At 39.3% G+C, this 23,383-nt stretch overlaps 1 protein-coding gene across 1 annotated transcript; it reads right to left on the bottom strand.

The window, feature by feature from the left end:
* Positions 1-240: 240 nt before the first annotated feature.
* On the bottom strand, positions 241-23,328 carry LOC110989529 (rab GTPase-binding effector protein 1-like). The gene is made up of 22 exons (XM_087141573.1): positions 23,195-23,328; positions 20,155-20,292; positions 19,672-19,845; positions 18,939-19,086; positions 17,712-17,937; positions 17,269-17,391; positions 16,983-17,087; positions 16,185-16,320; positions 14,957-15,231; positions 14,422-14,662; positions 14,106-14,252; positions 12,640-12,767; positions 10,604-10,726; positions 10,054-10,152; positions 9,486-9,584; positions 8,234-8,272; positions 7,809-7,910; positions 7,389-7,578; positions 6,827-6,993; positions 6,238-6,354; positions 5,575-5,685; positions 241-4,994 (listed from the first exon to the last, which is right to left on the bottom strand). Exons 1-22 carry the CDS (start codon positions 23,244-23,246, stop codon positions 4,833-4,835), a joined length of 3,102 nt encoding a protein of 1,033 aa, XP_086997699.1. The 5' UTR covers positions 23,247-23,328; the 3' UTR covers positions 241-4,832.
* Positions 23,329-23,383: the final 55 nt, after the last annotated feature.

Here is a 23,383-nt window from a genome sequence, read left to right as displayed (position 1 = left end):
ATACAGGTGCACACATGGTCACAGTAGAGAGTACAGGTAAACATGAGTTGACATGCAGTATTTATATCGGTTGATGAACCCATTTAACTCCTTTCTAAGAGTTTTTGGGAAGAATTTGTAAGATTTGTATAGCTGGAAAGCCAAAAATTACCAATTAGTAACTGATGAAAAGAATGCATATTTACAAAATTAACATCAATAAACATTACTCTGATTATACATAAGTGACTGGACAGCACATTTTGAGTTGCATATCACTTTTTAATTTCATTGAAGCAAAAGTTTGATCCATTACAGGGTCTCATATGCAAAATGAGAAACAAAAACATGACTAGAGGTTCTGTCTTGGCTAAGGATTGCCACAGTGACATGGCAATGGTAACAAAGTCTCAACAATACTATTTTGATACGGATACAACTGAAGCTAGAGTGAGTTCATGGGGGAATCACAGATTATATCAAGTTGGCATACACCCTCCAATGTACAGGTACATATATATACATGTACAAAGAGCAACACAGTTCAGAAAGTATCATATTCCAGTTACATTTCAGCACAGTTTCTCAAACAAACACTTCCAATTGGATGTGATAAGTTGCAAACAACAATGTTGAGCAGACAGAATCATCAAAAAGTAGGTGCAACTGAGTAGCACTTCTAAAAGCTAACCAAAATTCCATGAGTATTCACAGCCAACAAAGTACTGTGACAGATACAAAAAGGAGAGGCATCATGATCATATGAATGGATTTGGTGTAAACTACAAGGTATATGTATTTCTGAATGTTTCTAGGCACGCTTTAATCAGCAAATTAAATATCCAAAGCTGTAACTTCTTGTTCAGCAGATGCCTAGAGGCCCAGTGAGTTTGTCCTTTTTTTTTTAATGTGACTACAAAATACATGTATAACGAATTGCACAACTGTTCCACTAAGCACAAGTAATACGTATAGAAGACTCACAAATGCAATAACTTATAAATACCATGATTAAATCTTATAGCATAATACTACTGGATTAGAAATGGGCCACTCAAATGACTCCGCATTCCTGAATGAATTCATAGGGTAGGTGGACAAATGTTTGGTTTCCATGGAAACTCCAGTCAAATTATTTCTTTCTACTCAAGTTTTTAAGAAGCACCCTTGTAAAAACAAGCTTTAGTAATAAAATATCATTAACACGATTCAGTGCAATTACTAAGAAATGGACCAAAAGCAATGCATTGTTGATAAACTTAAGCTGTGAAGCCCTCCAACCTATTCATTACTACATGCATAATAATTGCCATGAACCTAACATCCCTAGAGCAGGTCACAAACAAGCCCCAAAATAACACTTTCCAATATTTGGATTCCTAAATTGAAGGGCATTCAGTTCGTTAGCACAATACTGTACAGGTACATATATATGTAAATTTTATCACAGCCACAACTAATAATTTCTGAATATTACCTTTAATTAATTTCAATAAAAATGTCTTGCCTGTTTATCACTAGTACTATGCTACATACTTTGTTGCTGAGTAGCAAACCCTTACACAAGTTGAGCATCACTGTTCAGAAGACAACCAATATTGAACTTGATTTCTAGAAAATTCTCACTGGTGTCCCCATGACTACTTGATTAAGTGAGCAATGAGCTTTATGGAGAATAAAAGATGGAGCTTTTTAAAAAGAAATAACCTCCTTTTCGGCAACACACCACAAGCAAATGCAGTCGTATGTTACTTTACCAACAAGAAGAGGGCACTGTATTTCCTCTTGTTACTCCCCATGGATTAAGCACAGCCACTAATCACTGAGGATATGACTTACATGTACCAAAGTCAGGGAACATCCTTTGTTCTCTAAGTGTTGTCATCTCTGGTAAAGTGAAACATGTACATCATACTTGTATATATATATCTAGTATGGAGTGTACATCAGTGATTTTGCAAGCCAGCAGCATGCGCAGAGACAGGTGCACGGAGTCAACATTGCACCTGCCTCTCCATTTTGTCACCTGGGAGAGACTGAGGAGAAGACGCACACAGATACATGTACATACATTCAACTCTCATAAAATGTCTTCTGGGACTAGTCCATTTTAGCTTGTCACATTACCAGTGCCTTGTAAAACAGGACTAGAAAAAAAGAACAAAAGAGCCGGATTCGAACCCAGGCCCCCAGAGGTGGAAGACGAGGGAAAGAAACACTACACCAACCTGACTCCCCCCGGGGGGGGGTCCCCAATCGCAGGCAAGTACATACAAGTGTGTAGCTTCCAATTTTATCTTTTCATTTCTTCACAATATTCATGACCTTTTGAGTTCTGAAATTGTCTCCTTTGATGCAACTTACAAAAGTGACATTAGAGATTATCTGGGAAATGTAAGGCTTTAAATTTTTACCAGAGGAGGCTGTAATTAAAGAACGAAAGATTCTGGCAAACAAACCAGAGCTGCTCAGCAAATACATTTATCCTGTAAAAGGAAACATTTTTCTAAAAGAGCTTCACATCAATACTGAAATTTAGTACATTATTAAGCAACATGCTATGCTGAAAACCTTTTGTCTTTGAAACATACATAACCAAGCCATTACAGTTGTTAATATCTTTATATTTATGTCATTTATTTACAGGAAGAAGAAAAATTACAAAACAACACACCCAAACTTTCACTTGAACAAATTCTTTTGAGTTGGCTTTAGATTCCAGAATATAAAAACATGTTGAGAAACTCAGTTCCTCTACATTTGCTACAAGTTGAAATAATTAGAATAATTAGAGAATTTCTCGTGATGAAACAAAAATGTGGAAAATCTCATTCCGAATAATGAATTGACCGAGAACTTTGATGGCGGCAAACATATGGGTTAAAGCAAAGGGTAGGGCACTTAGCACAAGACTGGCAAACAAACTTGTTATTAAATGTGACAGTTTTGAATCCTACACCTTTAAGTTTTAAAACTGACAGCAAGACTCTAAAGTATGATGACGAAAAGAGCCAGTTAAAGTTACTTTTGCTGAAAAAATATTTAGTGGGCAAGTGAAACTTATTGTGGACCAGTAAATATATAAACTAACTTTGCCAGGTGGGTATTCAAGATCAAAGCTTAAGGCCAAGGCATGATGTATGTCCTTGAAATGTGGAAACTCAACCACAAGTTCTTATATTTCCCAAACCACACATCCATTGGTTTAAGTACAGTTTGATTACTTTTTTCTAATAGGGTCCAAAGCTAAGAAAAGGTAAGACATTGACATTTCCATCAATGCGTCTGTCAAACACTCCAGTATTAAAAGGTAAAGGTGAATGACAAGAAAGCAAGGGATGCAACTTGTGTCCTAAAATGCATCTTACAGAAAAGGCTAGAAGTGTTGAGTTGAAGAGTGAATGGAATACAACATGTCAAAAACAGGTGTAATAAAATGTGGCAAATGGACCTACTGACTAGCACATGAACAGAAGCAGTGTAGAACTTACAGAGTGGAGAACTTACCTTTTAAAGTTTTAATTTCAAGTTAGATTTTAGAGGGCTGAAAGGTCTTCTTTTGCCCTATTTTTTCTAGCATGCCATGCATCTAAGTAGTATTCAATATCCCATGGAAGAAGTATATACAAGGAAAGAATTCACTTAAAATGCTCTGTATAAATTAATAAAATCTGTAACTTTTTAACTCACCAACCTTGATATATGTAAAGTAATTACAAAGCTTCATCATTAAATCCGTGCAATGTTAGACTTGTTACCAATCCCTTAACTTCAGTTTAGTAATACACAATAAGACCGGACAATTGTGAATCAATCACAGAAATATTTGCACCTTCTTACGACAATGCCCTAGGATAATCAGTTCATCTTACAGAGCAATTCTTCAGATGGACAGATTTGCAGTGGGAGGATGTCACACAAGATATACAGCAATGCACCATGGGAAATGGCTGGAGCCTGTGCTGCACTGTCTCAGTCAAGTCATGCATATTCAACATGAACAACCTTGGAAATCAACCATTTTTTGTACATCGTACCATAACATGTTTACTACACTGATGAATCTCCGGCATGCTGTTAATGCCTGTGCTATGGTTTTCAAGTTCCCATTTTGGCCATGGTTACAACATTCTTTCAACATGTTCCCACCAGGAACCTAGATTACATCACAGTTTACCACTGCACAAAGACATTACATCTTGGGGTCACTCTGCAGCCCACAATGACCCCAAAAAGGTCCAAGGAGCCAATCATGGCATATACACGTGCTTATGTCTGCTCACAAACTTTCAACTTTTTTTAAAGCAGATATTCTGACTTCACTCTTCAAGATTTTGTCTTAATCAAGGATGCCACTTTGTCATTAAAAAAATGACAATTTCGATTTGGCAAAATACATTTTTCAATTTAAGCCCAAAATCCATGAAAGACAAAAACAGGACAAATTGATAGCCTGATCAGATATCCAGACAAAAAATAAATCCTATTATTTCTTGACTAAAAACTGGATGATCATTATTATCCTATAACAGCTGACGTTTGGAGGAAAGAATACGATCAACTTCTTGATAAAGCTTTAATCAGCAATATAACTGAAACAGTCTCCTCTTTGCTAAAGACAAAAACACAGATTTTGGCAAAAAATCAGGATATCACAGCCAAATAATAGCAGAACAAAGAGCATGAATTTGTACATATTTGTACAAATTCATTTTATCCACAACCACATTAAGCCAAATTGTGGTACTAAATCTACAAAAATGTACCATTTCCAAATCACAACTCTTTTCGGCTGATTTTCCTAGGGCCTGTAAACATGTCTACCAAACTAAACCTACCCATCATCTCCGATGCTATGACTCTGGGGCTTCTTTGCTGAAATACGGAGCTGACTCATTGACGAGAAGAGTATGACAGATATTGCATACTGGCATCTTACGTTTACGTGGACCACTATCCACGGTGTGACTAAGACACTCAGGACAGAAGACTTTACCACAATGCATACAGTGGTGCTGTAAGAATAAAAAATGAGCTCGGGTTGAGTTGTCACTAAAAGGAAGACTCAGTGGAAGCAAATGAATGAAAATGCGAAAAATGGAAAGAAACACTAAAAATTATAATGGGGAGAAAGCCAAGGAATTGGTTCAGGTACAACTGAATATGCATAACCTTGGATGGATTTAACCAACCAAAAACAACTCAAGAAACTTGCACGAGGTTCTAAACCAAGAGTTCTTTAGTTTTTTGTAAAACCCTCTGAGATGAAAGAATTGACACCATGGCTGTGAACAGTCTTTGGCTCACCGGGTTTTGACACAAAGCATTTACTTTGGATGAGAACTGGTGAACTAAGAAGGTGAAAAAACATGGGAGATACAAATATTTATTATTAAAATTCTGAGCAAATTCATACAAAGACCACCTGCTAAAACTTATAACTAGGACTCAGTCGGCACTTCACAATGTTTATGTTCTCTGCTATATGATTTGGCAACACGTTAACCACAAGTTGGAAACATTTCTTCACAGCTCCTGCAACATTCAGTCCTAGGTGAAATGCTTGCCTCTTCTAAACATTTTCTGGTCACTCACTTTTTTCTTCTTGGAGCTGAACGCAGCTTTACACCCTCTACATTGCTCAATATCATCTTCATGTTCCCATCGTACTTCATTATCTTTTTGTCGGATGTTCTCAAGTTGAACCTGTCCACAGATCACAAAATTGATAAAAAAATCCTCCTCAAACACATATCTCTTTGCTACAGTAAATAAATAACAAAACTTCAACAACTAATTTTGTGACACTTTAAAGGAGTCATGACTGTACAGCTAGTAAATTTTACTTCGCATTGGAATTGATGCCCTGGATTTCTTCAAGGATTGAGGATTCCATGGGGTTACCGCATAGTATTAGCTCTTGGGATAATTTGGAATAGCTCTAGGAAAAAATGCTAAGAATGCAACTAGTTCGGTCAAACTTATCACTATTTCTATGACAACATTTTCATCTGGAGTAATGAAAGATTTTGTTGAACTGAAATCCATGCAAAATGCAACAAGACACAGTGCTCTGACAGATGCAAGTAAGGTCTATACATTCAGTGGCAATGACAGTGACAATCTGACAGACCCAAGCAAGGTCTATACACTCGCCTTCAATGACTGTGACAACCTGACGGACCCAAGCAAGGTCTATACACTCGCCTTCAATGACTGTGACAACCTGACAGACCCAAGCAAGGTCTATACACTCACCTGCAATGACTGTGACAACCTGACAAAGTCTCTCTGTACTGCTTCACTATTATCCAACTCCACTTGTAGAGACTGCAACTTGTTTTTACTTTCTCTAGCCTCAGCCTCTAACTTGCTCTGAAGAAATAAGAAACACATACAGGTGCTCAAATGCCTGAAACAATAATTGCTGGGACTTGTCATTTGGCTAGTTTACGGTGGTTTAGGGGTTCTGAACTGTGTACAACTCTGAAGTTTAACAAAAGTAAAAAATAGTTAAGTACTGATTCATGCGTGTTGAAAGAAAACCAGGGTATGTGTCTATTAGCATGTGTATGTGAAGTAGTTTTAATTGAGTTAATTCTCCGGTAACACTCAACCACACTCTAGTAGGCGCACTCTAGTAGGCGCACTCTAGTAGGCGCACTCTAGTAGGCGCACTCTAGTAGGCGCACTCTAGTAGGCGCACTCTAGTAGGCGCACTCTAGTAGGCGCACTCTAGTAGGCACACTCTAGTAGGCGCACTCTAGTAGGCGCACTCTAGTAGGCGCACACTAGTAGGCACACTCTAGTAGGCACACTCTAGTAGGCACACTCTTTGTTGACACACCTTAATCTGTTGTAGCTCCTCAACCTGAGCTTGTAAGGCAGCAATGACCTCTCTGGACTTGGTTTCAATGTTTTTCTTGGATTCTTGTATTTCCTGCAATGTCCGCTGCGTCTCTTCAAGGAGTTTCTTCTCCTTTTCAAAGTCATCCCTCTGACTTCTTAATAACACTGTGATAGATAACACCATTCGTCATTGTACACTTCTTAAGCACTTATTGTTCAAATGGAAAGTTCCCTTCACAAACTACATCATTCAATTAATAGACTGTCTGACATAATTTTGTGGATTCCCCAATTCCTGAAAGACGTCACAAAAAATGATAAACAGAGAGTTGGTTTAAAAATGTGATTTACAATGTGCATTTTGAAACACTTTTGTCCACTTTTGTCAACGTTGCCAACTCAATGGATCAACCCTCATCCATCTCAACATTATGATCTTCTTCATTAGTACGGTTGCAAAGTTTCTCCTCATATTTCTATTCATCTCTACCCTCACTCAATATTTTCCCCTTGAAATCATCATCACCAACACTATCATGGTAGTTGTCATGGTAACTCACTGAGTTCTTCTTTATATTCTTCCATCTCCATCTGATAGGTATCTTCCAGGGTCATCTTGGTGTGTTGTTCTGCTTCTAGCTGTTCTTTCAGGAAGCTGTTTTCATTTCTCAACTTCTCCTCGATATGCTCAGCATTGACACGGACAGTAACAATATCCTCCCTGTACTTGATACATAAGGCTTGCAACTCCTTCAAATCAACAGCATAATTAGACAAGTCTGATTATGTTCAGCTTTTACATGTCCACAAATCAACAACTCACATATCATCTATTAAATGTTGAGAGTAATACCCGAGTTGTTTTTTTAATCCTAACAGTCCCAAATCCCCTAATTTCAATACAATTTTACATACACCCTTGGGGGTTAGGGTTATCAAATCTGTGAGAATTCTAAAGACAAATCCGAGATAGTACTTACCTCTGGACTACAAGGCAAGTTGAAATCTTCGGATGACATGAGGGACACATGAAGGGTTCTCTTTGCACTCAAACTATCATTCTCTCTCTGTAGTCTGGTAACCTACAAGATAATCCCAAGGTTATCAAATGAAGTCTGGAGTCTAGATCCTTGAGAGAGTGATCCATAACCATATCCCAAACAACTGTCCATGTATTTCAAGTCTTCCTGATCTGATGTTTAATTTTTAAAGTTCCAATTCAGTTCATATCTTGAATGAAACCTTGAGTATTTTGTTGATGACTTTGTACAGCACCCTAAAGCAAACTACTTGTCATATTGACCCCCGAAAATAATCTGCACTTTGATTCACACATTGTGTCTATGTCAAAAAGTGTATGGTATAAAGCAGTTACTAATTTAACGTAAAGAGACAGAGACCTCACCTCTTGATAAACCTGTTCCCTCGATTCCATCAACTTTTGCTGTGAAAAAAAGAAAACAAACAAATGTAATCCTGTGACTCACTTGAATGAGTGAACAACTAGACCATGTACGTTCAGATTCCACTGTAAACAACTTTTGATAATCCGATTTATAGCTATCATGATTGAACGGCCACTCAGTTGTAACCTTCTCTGATAAATGTGAATAAAGTCTTCAAAATCAAGTATTAGATTTTTATTTTCACTACTTGAAGAAGATCTCAATCCCTTAACGGAGATACTGGCTGGGGGCCAGTCAGGTTCTTATCTGAAAAATTAAAATTAGGCATGGAAAGGCCAAGTATACTTTGTGAACCACTTGACACCGGATAACGTGTAAACACACACAAGTTTCCTTATGTGCTCCATGGAGGACGTGTGTATACTCATTTAAGAATTCTTGTTTTATTTCCGCAGTTGAAGTATTTAATGTCTTTGTATGTGAACCTGTTGACATGTGGACATGCACCTCCAGTTTTACCAGGGCAGTTGAAAAAAACGGGGAAAAAAGAATAAAATACTGATACCTCAACTCAAGGGCTGAGCCTCCTGATATATTTTATGAGTGTTCTAAATAAATTGCCTAAATAATAGGTTGAAGAATTTGCAGGGAAAAACCTCCCCCCAGCAGCTTTTTTGGGAAAGAATATCCGACATTAACTGGTTAAAACACTGATGATGTTATTTGATGTTATGTGAATAACAAAACTGAATCAGACATTAGACCCTGTTTTAGTCAATCATACTCTTATCTTGTTGGGAACTGTGTTGAACACAAAACACAAGTTCTCCATTTTCAATTCCCTATTTCCACTCCACCCCCAAACAACTCAAGAAGTAAAATTTGTGAGATCAATCTTACCAGTCGGTCATGAAGTGAAATTTGTGAGATCAATCTTACCAGTCGGTCATGAAGTGAAATTTGTGAGATCAATCTTACCAGTCGGTCATGAAGTGAAATTTGTGAGATCAATCTTACCAGTCGGTCATGAAGTGAAATTTGTGAGATCAATCTTACCAGTCGGTCATGAAGTGAAATTTGTGAGATCAATCTTACCAGTCGGTCATGAAGTGAAATTTGTGAGATCAATCTTACCAGTCGGTCATGAAGTGAAATTTGTGAGATCAGTCTTACCAGTCGGTCATGAAGTGAAATTTGTGAGATCAATCTTACCAGTCGGTCATGAAGTGAAATTTGTGAGATCAATCTTACCAGTCGGTCATGGATTTCATTATGTTCCCTCAGATATTTCTGTCTTAGATCAGTCAGAAACTTCTCAGACTCCTGATTGATTGTGGTAGCATTGGCAATCTACAAAAAACAGAGAATTGTAAAAACATCACTGAAATGTTTACCAGTTATCGGTTCTTACAGACCAAAGTTAAATGTATACTTCAGTTCAGTCCTTTTACAGAATACATAACATTAACCAATCCCACAAATGTAACTAATTACGATATGCTGAGCCTAATAAGAGAAACACATGTTTTAGTCAACTCCTTTCTACCACTTTTGGTCTGAAAGACACACAGAAATAGACGAGACCAACAAAGACTTGACACTTTTGTAAGCGTAAAGTGAAAACAAGCCAAACAAAGATCATTTCATTTTGGAATGGTCTATATGTCCTCAATTAAGGTGGAAAGCTTGCGGTAGCACCATGCAAGGATACGATCTCTTTTGTGAGTCACCGCTACCGCAAGCTTCCTACCTTAGTTGTCTGTCACCATGAATAGCTTGAAATCACATGTCCTCATTGTTACATAGCTTGTCTACATACCTGGCTCTGTGCGTCTTCTGCAGCATTCTGTAGACTCTCCTCAAGCTCCAATCTTAATCTTTGCTCTCTGGAGACATTTTCCCTTTCAGCATCCAACTCCTGGAAGTCACAAAATACAGGTACATTTTAGCCAAAAAAAATGATTCAACAAACACTCCTGAAGCTTTTTTAGAAGCTCAATGAAAAGACACCTGTACTGATGATGCCACACTTTATGTATGTGCGTGCTTTCCTATGGTATTCAGTGGATCATGGGCCCCCACTGGCTCCATAGGAACGTGTGTATATAAAGTAAAGTGTGACATCATCAGTACAAAGGCCTATTGTCCTCATGCATTCGACATGGCAGATGAGTCTTTGATTATTCTGTGAATCTTCTAAGAGAACTCCTGGGCATTTCACGAAAACTACAAAGATTACACGTAGGCTTTTTCAAATACACGTCTTTTCCCCAGCACTTTTCAAGGCTAGCTCTAAATGATAGGAGCTTTCAGAGACACTGACGTTTAACCGAAGTTGTCTTGGACAAGATAAATGAAACCCGACTCACCACTCTGAGACTCTGCGTCAGTTCCTTATATTCTCCCTCCCTGGTCTGCACACTTTGTAATTGCTGCTCATAATTACTGCACATATCACACGGCCTTCCTAGCTTCTCCCTGGCTATCCTTATCTAATAAATCCAGACAAAACAATAGTCTGTGCACGAGGAAGAGCAGCATGATATCTGGTGGATGGATCATGTGGATATTTTAACAATTCCTTTGTTACTCCACACATCATTTTGAACAATAATGCTCCCAGCAAATATTGCACACGCACTGGACCACAGACCAGTGAACTGAAAAGTTAAAGAGGGACCACAGACCAGTGAACTGCAAAGAGAAAGAGAGACCAAAGACCAGTGAACTGCAAAGAGAAAGAGGGACACATACCAATGAACTGCAAAGAGAAAGAGAGACCACAGACCAGTGAACTGCAAAGAGAAAGAGGGACCACAGACCAGTGAACTGCAAAGAGAAAGAGGGACCACAGACCAGTGAACTGCAAAGAGAAAGAGGGACCACAGACCAGTGAACTGCAAAGAGAAAGAGGGACCACAGACCAGTGAACTGCAAAGAGAAAGAGGGACCACAGACCAGTGAACTGCAAAGAGAAAGAGGGACCACAGACCAGTGAACTGCAAAGAGAAAGAGGGACCACAGACGAATGAACTGCAAAGAGAAAGAGGGACCACAGACCAGTGAACTGCAAAGAGAAAGAGAGACCACAGACCAGTGAACTGCAAAGAGAAAGAGGGACCACAGACCAGTGAACTGCAAAGAGAAAGAGGGACCACAGACCAGTGAACTGCAAGGAGAAAGAGGGACCACAGACCAATGAACTGCAAAGAGAAAGAGGGACCACAGACCAGTGAACTGCAAAGAGAAAGAGGGACCACAGACCAGTGAACTGCAAAGAGAAAGAGGGACCACAGACCAGTGAACTGCAAGGAGAAAGAGTGACCACAGACGAATGAACTGCAAAGAGAAAGAGGGACCACAGACAAATGAACTGCAAAGAGAAAGAGGGACCACAGACAAATGAACTGCAAAGAGAAAGAGGGACCACAGACCAGTGAACTGCAAAGAGAAAGAGGGACCACAGACCAGTGAACTGCAAAGAGAAAGAGGGACCACAGACAAATGAACTGCAAAGAGAAAGAGGGACCACAGACGAATGAACTGCAAAGAGAAAGAGGGACCACAGACAAATGAACTGCAAAGAGAAAGAGGGACCACAGACCAGTGAACTGCAAAGAGAAAGAGGGACCACAGACCAGTGAACTGCAAAGAGAAAGAGGGACCACAGACCAGTGAACTGCAAAGAGAAAGAGGGACCACAGACCAGTGAACTGCAAAGAGAAAGAGGGACCACAGACCAGTGAACTGCAAAGAGAAAGAGGGACCAAAGACCAGTGAACTGCAAAGAGAAAGAGGGACCACAGACCAGTGAACTGCAAAGAGAAAGAGGGACCACAGACCAGTGAACTGCAAAGAGAAAGAGGGACCACAGACAAATGAACTGCAAAGAGAAAGAGGGACCACAGACCAGTGAACTGCAAAGAGAAAGAGGGACCACAGACGAATGAACTGCAAAGAGAAAGAGGGACCACAGACCAATGAACTGCAAAGAGAAAGAGGGACCACAGACCAGTGAACTGCAAAGAGAAAGAGAGACCAAAGACCAGTGAACTGCAAAGAGAAAGAGGGACCACAGACCAGTGAACTGCAAAGAGAAAGAGGGACCACAGACCAGTGAACTGCAAAGAGAAAGAGGGACCACAGACGAATGAACTGCAAAGAGAAAGAGAGACCACAGACCAGTGAACTGCAAAGAGAAAGAGAGACCACAGACCAGTGAACTGCAAAGAGAAAGAGGGACCACAGACGAATGAACTGCAAAGAGAAAGAGGGACCACAGACGAATGAACTGCAAAGAGAAAGAGGGACCACAGACCAGTGAACTGCAAAGAGAAAGAGGGACCACAGACCGACGAAGTGCTACGTAAATAATTGTATTTGACACATGGAGTGGTTTGTTTACCTCGTCTTGTAGTTTGGACCACTCCGTTTCACTAACCACCCTCTTTCCAACTAGAGAAGGGAACATATCGGTACGAGACCTGGCACTGGCAAGGACAGATCGCATCTCCTCACTCTCTGGAGTTTCACCTAGGTAATGAACATAAAGGCATCATAATCAGCCATATGATGACATGAGGGGAAATGCAACATGGTAGAGGCAAGGGGAGGGAATGTCTTGGAACTCTGATGAAACTATCCTTCCTATTCTTTAGACTTAAAATGCAGAAATTCAAAAAGTCTGCGTGCTTCTAAATGATACCAAATTGTTGATAGTTTCAATGCAGGACATGGTTAAAAAAAACTAATTTTAAGATGTTATGTACTTCAAGACGGATGAAAACAGTGTTGTATTCGAGTCCATCACAAGTCCCTGCAAGTCCCTGCAAGTCCATCACAAGTCCCTGTAAGTCCATCACAAGTCCCTGCAAGTCCATCACAAGTCCCTGCAAGTCCCTGTAAGTCCATCACAAGTCCCTGCAAGTCCCTGTTAGTCCCTGCAAGTCCCTGTAAGTCCATCACAAGTCCCTGCAAGTCCCTGTAAGTCCATCACAAGTCCCTGCAAGTCCCTGCAAGTCCATCACAAGTCCCTGTAAGTCCATCACAAGTCCCTGCAAGTCCCTGTAAGTCCATCACAAGTCCCTGCAAGTCCCTGTAAGTCCATCACAAGTCCCTGCAAGTCCCTGCAAGTCCATCACAAGTCATTCAGTCTTAAGCCCATTAACAAGCTTTTCATATGAGCTTGACAAATGCATTCTTGTGAAGGGACTTGCTACTGGATTTGTGAAGGGAATTGTAAAAGGACTTGTGATGGGCTCGAATACAACACTGGTTGAAAATACGGTGTCCAACACCATAGCAATCAAACGTTGGTTTTGCTAAATCTCTTCTAAAAATTCTATTCATGATTTGTCTTCTAGTGAGAGATTAATTTGGAGTCAAAGACAGAAATGAAATCAACAATCTTAGGAAATGGATACTAATGATCAGGTCTCTGACTACGCTGCTGCCACAAGTTTACTTTGGTAAGAGCAGTAGTGGATAAAAGATTGGGTCCAAATGATAAAAAAATTACTAACAATCCAAGGTACACAGCTGACTTCACTGATGTACAAATTGACAAGTGGGAAATGCAATTGACGCTCAGCGTTGTTGTCAAGCCCACCATAACACCAGTCAGACGTAGCTGGTGAACAATAACTAAGGAATGCTTTTATCAAAGTTCCTTCTGACAGCTTGTGATTTGACTGAAGACTAGATAACCTGTGATAGCCTCGTGAGAACTCAACTGTAGTACAGCAGTAAAATACAGATTTAGTCTCATCTTGCAGCCAACAATCATTCTTAAAAACGTGAAGCACAATCTTTTAGGAAATGAAAGTATCCAAGGTACAATGCCACCATTTTCATTGGTACCTTTCACCTTACCACTGATTGCACGTTCCTGAGCCTCAGTAAGGCTGATACTGGATGAAAGCGACGTTGTCTCTGCATCCATACCATACACAGCACTGTCCGAGAAACTATGAGCAGCTATCTCATTAACACTACGGTGCATTGGGGAACCAAGCTGACCTGAAGAAGTAATGATAGACATTCAACAACAGAAATATCAAGTAATGACATTCATAAAATAATGAACGGTGCAAGCCAGGGGTAAATAATGAAGGGAAGAACCTCAGACAGATTATGAATAAAGTACAAAGCGAGAAATATAAAAGCAAATCCTGAAAGGAAGACCAACCGGATGGGGTACTGCCTCCTTGTGTTTCAAACTGTAGTAGTTCTTCCGGATCCAGACTAGGTGTTGTGAAATTCTCTGCTGACACAGATGAGTTAACTATTAACCTTGTACCCAGGTTGCTAGGACGTGGCTCCCTACTGGAACCAGTGTCACTGTGATCAGCAGGATTGAGGTTGTTTAAGGCAAGTGATCCAGGAAATGGGATGTCTTGAGGGTTGGAGGTGCTAGGCTGCTGGTCTGACTGTAAGAGTAGAGACGCACAATGAGATATACTGAGGTTACATACAAACATGACCTAATAATTGACTAGTCAAACCAAAAATACCACAGATGAGCTTGCAAACTGCACTTAACTTTTGCCTTCAAATGAATCAATGCAAACTTAAAAACCCAAAACAAAAAATGAAACTCTTCTTTCATGAACCATTCTAGACCATGCTAACATTCTAACAGAAAAGTCACTTAGAACTACCAAGAAGTTCTCATATCGCAAGTACAAAATAAAACTCATGACCAGCAAGTCTAATATTCCGACCTGTGATTGCCCTTGCAACCTCTCTGTCTCTTTCTCTTGCATGAGTCGTTGTTGTTCCTTGAGTGCTTCAACTCGTTTCTCAGCTTCTTCTCTTTCCTGATCTTTCTTCTGTGCTTCTAACACCTGTCGTTGCTGTTCCTCTGTCAGTACCATCTCCAGACGTCTCATATCCATCATTTGAAGACGTTGCGATTCTAAGAACTGATTGTTGGCCATGTGCCAAGTCTGCTTCAGATTGTTGTGTTCTTGCTTTTCCTTTTCAAGAAGATGACAAACTGAGGTGGAGAAAAGGAGGGAAAAAGTTGCAAACAGAGTTTGATTACTTTACAAGATGTTACAATGAGCAAATGACTGAAAGTAGCTGAGGTACTGAGAGGTTTTGCAAGAACTGCTGGTTGATATGCTCCAATTACGCCAAAGTCTGAATTGAATATTTTCATTATATTCTTTTTTGTTTTGTACAAACACTGACTCTCATTTTGTTTGAATGATTTAAATATTGTAGTAAGTTCCACCTTGGTGTAGCATATCAAAAGGGTCTAGAGATCTTGGTTGCATCTGTCATCCCCGTACTCATTCCTTTCTGATCCATATCTCAAGATGTATTTTTGCGTTGGGAAGATGTTAATTATATATAATGGTTTGCCCGTACCCAACGTATATTAATAAGCACTGTATGCTCAGTGCTTGTCCGAGAACTTGCGAAAAAACATCACAAGCTTACTCGGGTGGGACTCGAACCCATTAATTATATATAACGGTTTGCCCGTACCCAACGTATATTAATAAGCACTGTATGCTCAGTGCTTGTCCGAGAACTTGCGAAAAAACATCACAAGCTTACTCGGGTGGGACTCGAACCCACGGGCAAACCGTTATATATAATTAACATCTTCCCAACGCAAAAATACATCTTGAAAATAGTTCGCGGTACCCGCTGCTTCATTTGACTCGGACCGACCAGCCGACCCCAGCAAGCTCGGTGGTCGAGTGGTTAAGACATCTGCACTAGTAAGCAGGAGGTCGTGGGTTCAAGTCCCACCCGAGTAAGCTTGTGATGTTTTTTCGCAAGTTCTCGGACAAGCACTGCGCATACAGTGCTTATTAATATACGTTGGGTACGGGCAAACCGTTATATATGATCCATATCTCGTTAAATCACAGTCAAATTTCAGCAGCTTTATATTATTCTTTCCAGTATTGTGGATTCTTTCTTGTATCTCCTCACCTTCTCTGAGTTCTTCTCTCATTGTGTCATTTTCCTCCTGCATGACAATCTTTTGTTTGTTCAGCACTGCAACATACAGTTCCATGTCTGAGCGAGATGTCTTCTCAGCTTCCAGAACGCTAGATAAAGCACGCACCTGAAAGTCAATTTGGCAACAGATATTTAATATGATCATTGATTTGTTATCCTGCCGGAAACCTGGGATATCTTTTGAGAAAAAGCCCATTTGTAAAATTGAAATTTCCAACAGAGTTACGATTAAAAAACTTCCTTTGTAGCCTATGACTTAAAATTTACATCCAAATAACCACTAATATGAAATGATTTAGACCAATAGTGTTACTTTTATGAACTAAAAATCAAATTAGAATGAATGATAATAAAACAACCAAATTATTGTTTCACAAAGGGATTGGCATGTGAAATGAGAAATAAATGATGTACCTAAGTCTGTCATGAATGCAACTCTGTCAACCCTTCAAGATCCATCCAAATGCATCAAAAGGTTTTTGCAGGATTAAACAAGCACAACTTGGCCACTGTAACTTTACACTAGACTTGACTTGAAGTAATGGGTTACAGAACAGTGGTCTTTAAAAAGAACCTAGAAAAAAAAACTAGTGAACGGATGGTGAAAAATGATTGACAAGGATTAGAAATAAGTTCCACAATCATGCTTACAATGAAAGAATTCATGGAAATTCAATTACCACAGTCCTAAGTAACTGTGTTTATTTAACCAATCTTAAGTTTCAATAGCAAAACATGAATAATTCATGATACAAAAACAATATATACCTTTTCATCTAAGTCAGCTGCAGTGTTGAGTGTAGTTTCTGGGGGCGTGGCTGGACTTTGAGCTTTGTCTACGGTAGTACTCCCAAGAGTATCTAAACCATACTTCTGAATTCATAACACAAGTTGGAAAAATATGACTCAAGGGAATAGCATGAATATTTGTTAATTCTGAACGGGACCTGGAGACAAAAGGAGACAACAATTTAGCTAATGCCTGGAAAACTGCCTTTAACTAAAAATGAAATGTGCTATTTGTGTTAAATATCAGGATTTTTTTCAAACCTACCCTTATCTTGTGTACCAATGCTTTCTTCTCAATGTCAGCATTCTGAAGCTTCTCCTTCAATGACGCAATCTCCTTCTCCAGAGGAACAACTACAGAACGTAGTATTTCAGCATCTTTCTGTGCCTGTCATACAATGGCAGAAATTCTTGAAGACTCAGTTCGCAACAAGTAGTTTATGCTTTCTGTTCTACGAAAAGACAACTGATGATATAGGCTAACTGACCATATGAGAATCTTGTGATGGAAACACAACAAAATATGGGATATCGAACCTGATCTGACATGTTTACGCAGATTGAAGTGGGGTTAGTCATCACACTGTCTAAAAAGAGAGCTTAATATTACCCTGTGCTTGGCCCTTGCCTTCTGAGTGATGAGTAAAGAGAATACAACACATTAATAGTACACTGTACATCAACTACAAGTTCAAATTTATTTCATACCTTTAACATACTCTTCTCTAAATCTTCTTCTTCCTTGCTCAGTGTGCGTTTCTGCTGAGATGGAGGTTTCTGCTGAGATGGAGGTTTCTGCTGAGATGGAGGTTGCTGTTGAGGTGGAGTATGCTGTTCTTGTGAAGCATGATGCTTGTCATCTCTTGATGATGATGGAGAGTTAGATCCAGTCAGGTTACGTAAAGACCGTGTCATGCTGGAAAATACGCTGTCTCTGTGTTTAAAGATACACCAGATTATTACTGTTATTATACTCATCACGATGATCTACGATTAAGTGTTCAGCAATTATTGAGTACAAGGTTTCAATGCATGGAAAACTTTCATTCAAAAATAGAATGCTCTATTTTGGACAGCAGTGCGCATCCACTGCAAACACGCTGGAGAATTAGGCACACAAAACAGACTCTTCAAAGTCATAACATGCAGGACAATACATGTAGTCTAATATGGGTGTTTCACAAAAGTGTGCCTCCAATAGTTTGCAAATCACAATGCGCGAAATTTGTCGACCCAATGCGCGTTTGGAAAGGGTCGACAAATTTCACAAATTGTGATTGGCCAACACGTTGCAAACTCTGGGAGATGCGCTGTTGTGAATCACCCGTATTTGGCAACTAGCCATTACTATGGTGGCACAAAGCTTGTGGACAGGTGGTACCCCTGTGTTACATGCATCTTCGACCAACAGGGTGTTAGGAGTTGCCACATGCACGCGCGCATCAAGCTGAAGAATGTGAATGGGGTGTCACTGCAGTTATGGTGTCTGATCGGATTAGTCTATGGCAGACACAAGTCATCAGATGCAAGTGACAAAAATGCGTATTGGAAACGGATACTGAATACAACAATATTTTCCAGGCAATTTTGCTGAAATGGGTTAACACAGAAAACTTGTTCTAGTTGTTACATAAAATTGAATTCAGCAAGGCTTTAAGTACTCTTCGGGTTCCACATGGCAAATACATGTATACTAGCCAAAGAAGTACCTAAATGTCTAGTTTTGAAGCCTCTTACTTTTTATTCACAATCATTTGTGATTGACCAATTGGTTCATGAGACTATGGTCAAAGTTTGTAAATATTTGCAATTTGGCTACAGTGGTAACTGACTAGATACATCTTATTGGATTCAGCAAAGATTTACATGCACACTTAATGTTACAAACATCTAATAATGAAGCGTCAACAAATAATTCTGAGATATCCAACTCACTTTTCTAATCCTGGCCCTTGGTTTTTCTCAGCCATCATCTGCTGCATGCTTTGTAATTCTGTATTTAACAGCTCATTAGCTGCTAAGAGTTTCTGTCGCTCCTGCTGGTAAGTGAGTGCAGTCTCCTCTGTTGTCTGGGCAACCGCATCTTTATAAAAGCACATGGTTATACATGGAATAGAACATCATGATCAGAAAACATGAATTTGCCATTGAACTGCTAAAGCCAATATAACGAACATTTACTTGACATGAAAACCCAAAGGGGCACTCAGATCAAAGAAAGAATTGCAATGAATCCTTTAATTGGTTGAATCAGTCAACACCAATTGAGCCCAGGTATGCATTAACTAAAGAAAATTGCAGAAATCACCGTTAAAATACATATACATTATTAATGATGGCTTGATACAAAATTCAATTCATTTTCTCCAAATAACAAACTCATTTTCACAACAGTGATTTCTGTGAACAATACTGATTTTTTTTTTCCCTCATAAAAAAGTAAAGAAGGCTCTTTCACCCTACCCTCAAGATCATTTAAAATCCATCAGGTGGTTTGTGAGGATTTTGCTGGATTCAAGAAAGTTGACCTCTGCCATTACTATTTCATGCAAGGTTTACATCCCCTCAATAAAGCCAGAGGGTTTATATGCAATGTTGGATTATGGAGGATTTAGGCAGATATTTCCTAAGCATGCTTAGCTCTGGAGTCACGCTTTATTCCACACACCTTTTAGTATGGTTTGTAGCGTTCCCACCTCCTCCTTCCATTTCTTCTTAACCTCATCCATTTCCTCTCTATAGGAAGACTCTACCATTGCTGCAACAGTTTTCAATTCATCTAACTCAGTCTCCTTTGCATCCCGCTGTATACGCATCTTTTCTGCTTCTTTTATCAGCTCCTCTGATGACAAAAAATGTGAACCAACTTGTAACACTTCTAAACAACCAACATAATGTTATTTACCTGGCAGTTGCCAATAAGATTCAGTGTTGGAAAAATATACCTGTGAACCTTCTCAGCATGTGCAAGACAAGTGACATGCGAGTCCTTATTTCTTTATGTCTGTCATGTCTGTATACTTTGTGTAATATTGGAACATATTTCAAAACTGGTGGAGAAAAACAAAGAAAAAACAAAAGTAAAATCTCTTCATTATCAACAGCCAACAAAAGAATCGTGTACAAATGAAAACTAAGGCAACACACATACCTTCTCTTGAGAGGAATATTTCTTTGAACTTGGCCCTTTTGTGGGCAAAATCTGCCTCTTGTGTCTTTCTTTCATAGAGTACACTACGAAGATTAGTCTCCAATTCAGACACACGCTGTCGAAGGGCATTGACATCATCTACAGGGTACATATTTCAGTTTTAAAAAGGACAGAAAAGTGATTAAAGCCAAATAAAGGATCTTGCCCTGAAATCAATTGGAGACACCTTGTTATTGTAAATTAATTCTTACTTATACAGCAGCAGGCCACAAACTCATCCTACTGTTTACTGCCCATTTTAATCAGTGGATTGAAATATAAAAACATCAAGATGTAAAGCAAATGTGGCAATTAATTTAGTTATTATTAACACATGAAAACTGGCAGTACCATAAACTGAAAGTTCATCTCTCAGAAACTGAAATACGCTTGGTATTGCATGATCATACACACATGTACTGTATGCCAAACAAAGGCGATTGTTATTAAATTTGTTGTGGTTTGTTTCACTATTTGTTTCTTTGTTGCAATGCCTGTCTTTTTAGTTTTGTTTTTTAATCTTAATTGTTTCATTGGACCAGCTGATTGTTATATGTTTTGGTTCATTTTTGGTTTGATTCTTTATGAAAGATATACATGTACGTAAAAGATTTTTTTTTCGACAAGCATTTACGAAAGTCAGAGGTAACGAATCATACACATGCACATTTGTAAGCACCAAGCAATGAAACACAATAAAGAAATGCACTGATGTAGACCTACATGTACATGCATAACAGATACGTACATACATGTACATACAGTATAGACATGTTTTGTGGACCCCAAAAAACAAAAATAGCAAAGTAAATGACAAACAATTCAACTTTTTTTGTATTTATGATCATCACATTAGACCACATTTTTAAATGAAAAATATCCTCTTTAAAATGAAGGCCTGGGCCTCACACTTTTTAGCAGACTAACAATATAATGAATGTACATGCACCCTACTAAATTAAATGCCTCAAGTGTGGAATACATGTATCTGCAATGCAAACGTCATTTATGGCACCAGTTCACGTAGCCTTTACAATGTAGATATGAGCATAAATGAGAAGGTAGTCAGGGATACTGTATATCTGGACTGGCAGTGGTACAGAAAGGTACAGTGCATGTGTTTATACGTCAGGTATACTCCGTTCCTATATCATCGTGGTAACTCTATTATTGCGGCATCAGAAATTTTAAGTTTTGCATTGCCAGAGAATTCTCAATCAGCAATATTCATTCTGTTATTTAATAACTTATGGCCTGAGGATTAGTTCTATTAAAACAGAGTGAAAGAATTTGCAATTTTTTCTAGGTTTTGATAATGTTTAATAAAAGATGTAATTTTTCCAAAATATGCAAATATGGTATTTCCCTCCTAAATAGAACTTTCCTGGACATGTTTTTGCTATCAGATGGCTATTAAGTCACTGTAGGAAAGAATTACTGGTGTCCGTATATAGAACTCTTCCCCTGATTTTGTTCTGAGCTGAGTCTGTATCCAAATTTGTTGATAGAGTGGGTTGGGGGAGGGGTGTTAGCATAGTGGTTCTTTCCTCACTTTGCACAAATGAGGTCCGGGTTCGAGTCCTGGCTTGGCCCAGGCTTTAAGTGCAATTGGTTTCCAGTCCATACTCGCTCTCGCAGGTTTTCTCTGGGTACTCCGGTTTCCTCCTGCCTCCAAAACTGGACCTTCTATCTCAATAGGGACCCCATTGGAAATAAGTTGCAAAACTTTCATGGGCTATCCCAGGTATTACATGTACCTAATTGTGAGGTAATAATGAATAAATCCAAATATCCAGTCCAATCCAACCCATCCTACTGCTCCTACATGAACACTGTCAACCATACATACATGCAGGCCTACTTCGAGAACTCAAAGTCAATACTCCGTCATACTCCATGTGACTTAGAGCCAACACAATTTACATGGTGTCGTAACACTATGGGGTTTTGGAATCGGACTTTGTGGTGACTGATTCACAGATGTAAGAAAGCTATTAAATCAAATTTTCCCCTGTCAGCATACATAATTAATCTATACCTCTCAAAAAGCGGGATAACAAAGTTTCAGCCTGAAACTTTCAGAGCACGAGACCGAGTACGTTTGAGAAAAAAAGAGATTTTTGCTCACCAATGTCTCATTTCCATCCGTTGACTGTTGCTCCTTCCATGCCATTCGTGTTTATCAAACTGTGCACGAGTCAAGCCCACCAATGACCGCGCTTGCTTCGCATCTTGGTTTGACCATTTTCGGTGGCGGAGGGGAATTTTTAAGTCTCGTGATCTGTCACGGCTACATACACATAACGCTCTGCTCCTTGCAGACAAAGGTGTTACACCCTAAATTAGGGTTTGTACTACGCCATAAATTAGAGTGTTGTAATGCCGTAATAGGGCGTTATAACTCCGTATTAGGGCGTTATAACGCCGTAAAATAAAAAAGTGTATTCCTGGCAGAGATCATGCAGCCACCGTAGAACTAAGACGCAGAGCAAGCGCTGCCATTGGTGGGCTTGACGCACGCACAGTCTGACAAACAGGAACGGTATGAGTGGAGCAACAATCAACAGGCATGATGGGTGGAAGCGAGAAATTGGTGAGCAAAAATCTCATTTTTTAAAAAATACTCTGTCTTATGCTCTGAAACTTTGTTATCCCACTTTTTAACAGGTAGGCTAGGCCCTATAGCCTTACAGGCCTAAATTAATCAGATTTGCTGACGGGAAAATTTGATTTAGCTTTCTTACACCTGAGAATCATTTCACCACAAAAATTCGATTACAAAACCCGGTAGCATTACGACACCATGTAAACTGTGCTGGCTCGAAGTCACACGAAGTATGACCGAGAAGTGACTTTGACTTTGAGTTCTCGAAGTATAGGCCTACGTACGGTAAGGCTACCTAGGAGCCTGCATGATTCATGACGTAGGCTACGACTTGTTGTTGTCATTCATGTCATTCCTTCATATCAGGATCACACAGCATCAATTTCATATACAAACCTTCGATGCTATTACCAGTAGCCCGCGGTACACTGTTGACCTGATTCTCCATGCCTCCCTCAGCAAAATTTGCAAGACCTACACGAAACGGAAGAAACTCATGATTTGAAGGCGGTGCTCTTCGTTCGAACGATAAGTCCACATAACTAGTCGGCCATTTTATGTGTTTTTTTTTAACACCAGTCCAGT

This window comes from Acanthaster planci, linkage group LG09 (assembly GCF_054643075.1).
Source record: "Acanthaster planci isolate LZ-2023a linkage group LG09, COTS_SCS, whole genome shotgun sequence".
In the NCBI taxonomy this organism is placed as follows: Eukaryota; Metazoa; Echinodermata; class Asteroidea; order Valvatida; family Acanthasteridae; genus Acanthaster; species Acanthaster planci.
Note: the sequence above shows the minus strand (reverse complement) of the source record. Positions and strands in the feature narration are given on the sequence as shown.

What these genes read in the sequence shown, in the direction of transcription:
- LOC110989529 (XM_087141573.1), bottom strand. Translation starts at nt 23,246, where the DNA reads ATGGAGAATCAGGTCAACAGTGTACCGCGGGCTACTGGTAATAGCATC. An exon ending in CAGCTGACTTAGATGAAAAG is followed by an intron (nt 16,321 to 16,982) that starts GTATATATTGTT and finishes ATTGACTTTCAG; the next exon opens with GTGCGTGCTTTATCTAGCGT. An exon ending in TGACGCAGAGTCTCAGAGTG is followed by an intron (nt 10,153 to 10,603) that starts GTGAGTCGGGTT and finishes TGTGACTTCCAG; the next exon opens with GAGTTGGATGCTGAAAGGGA.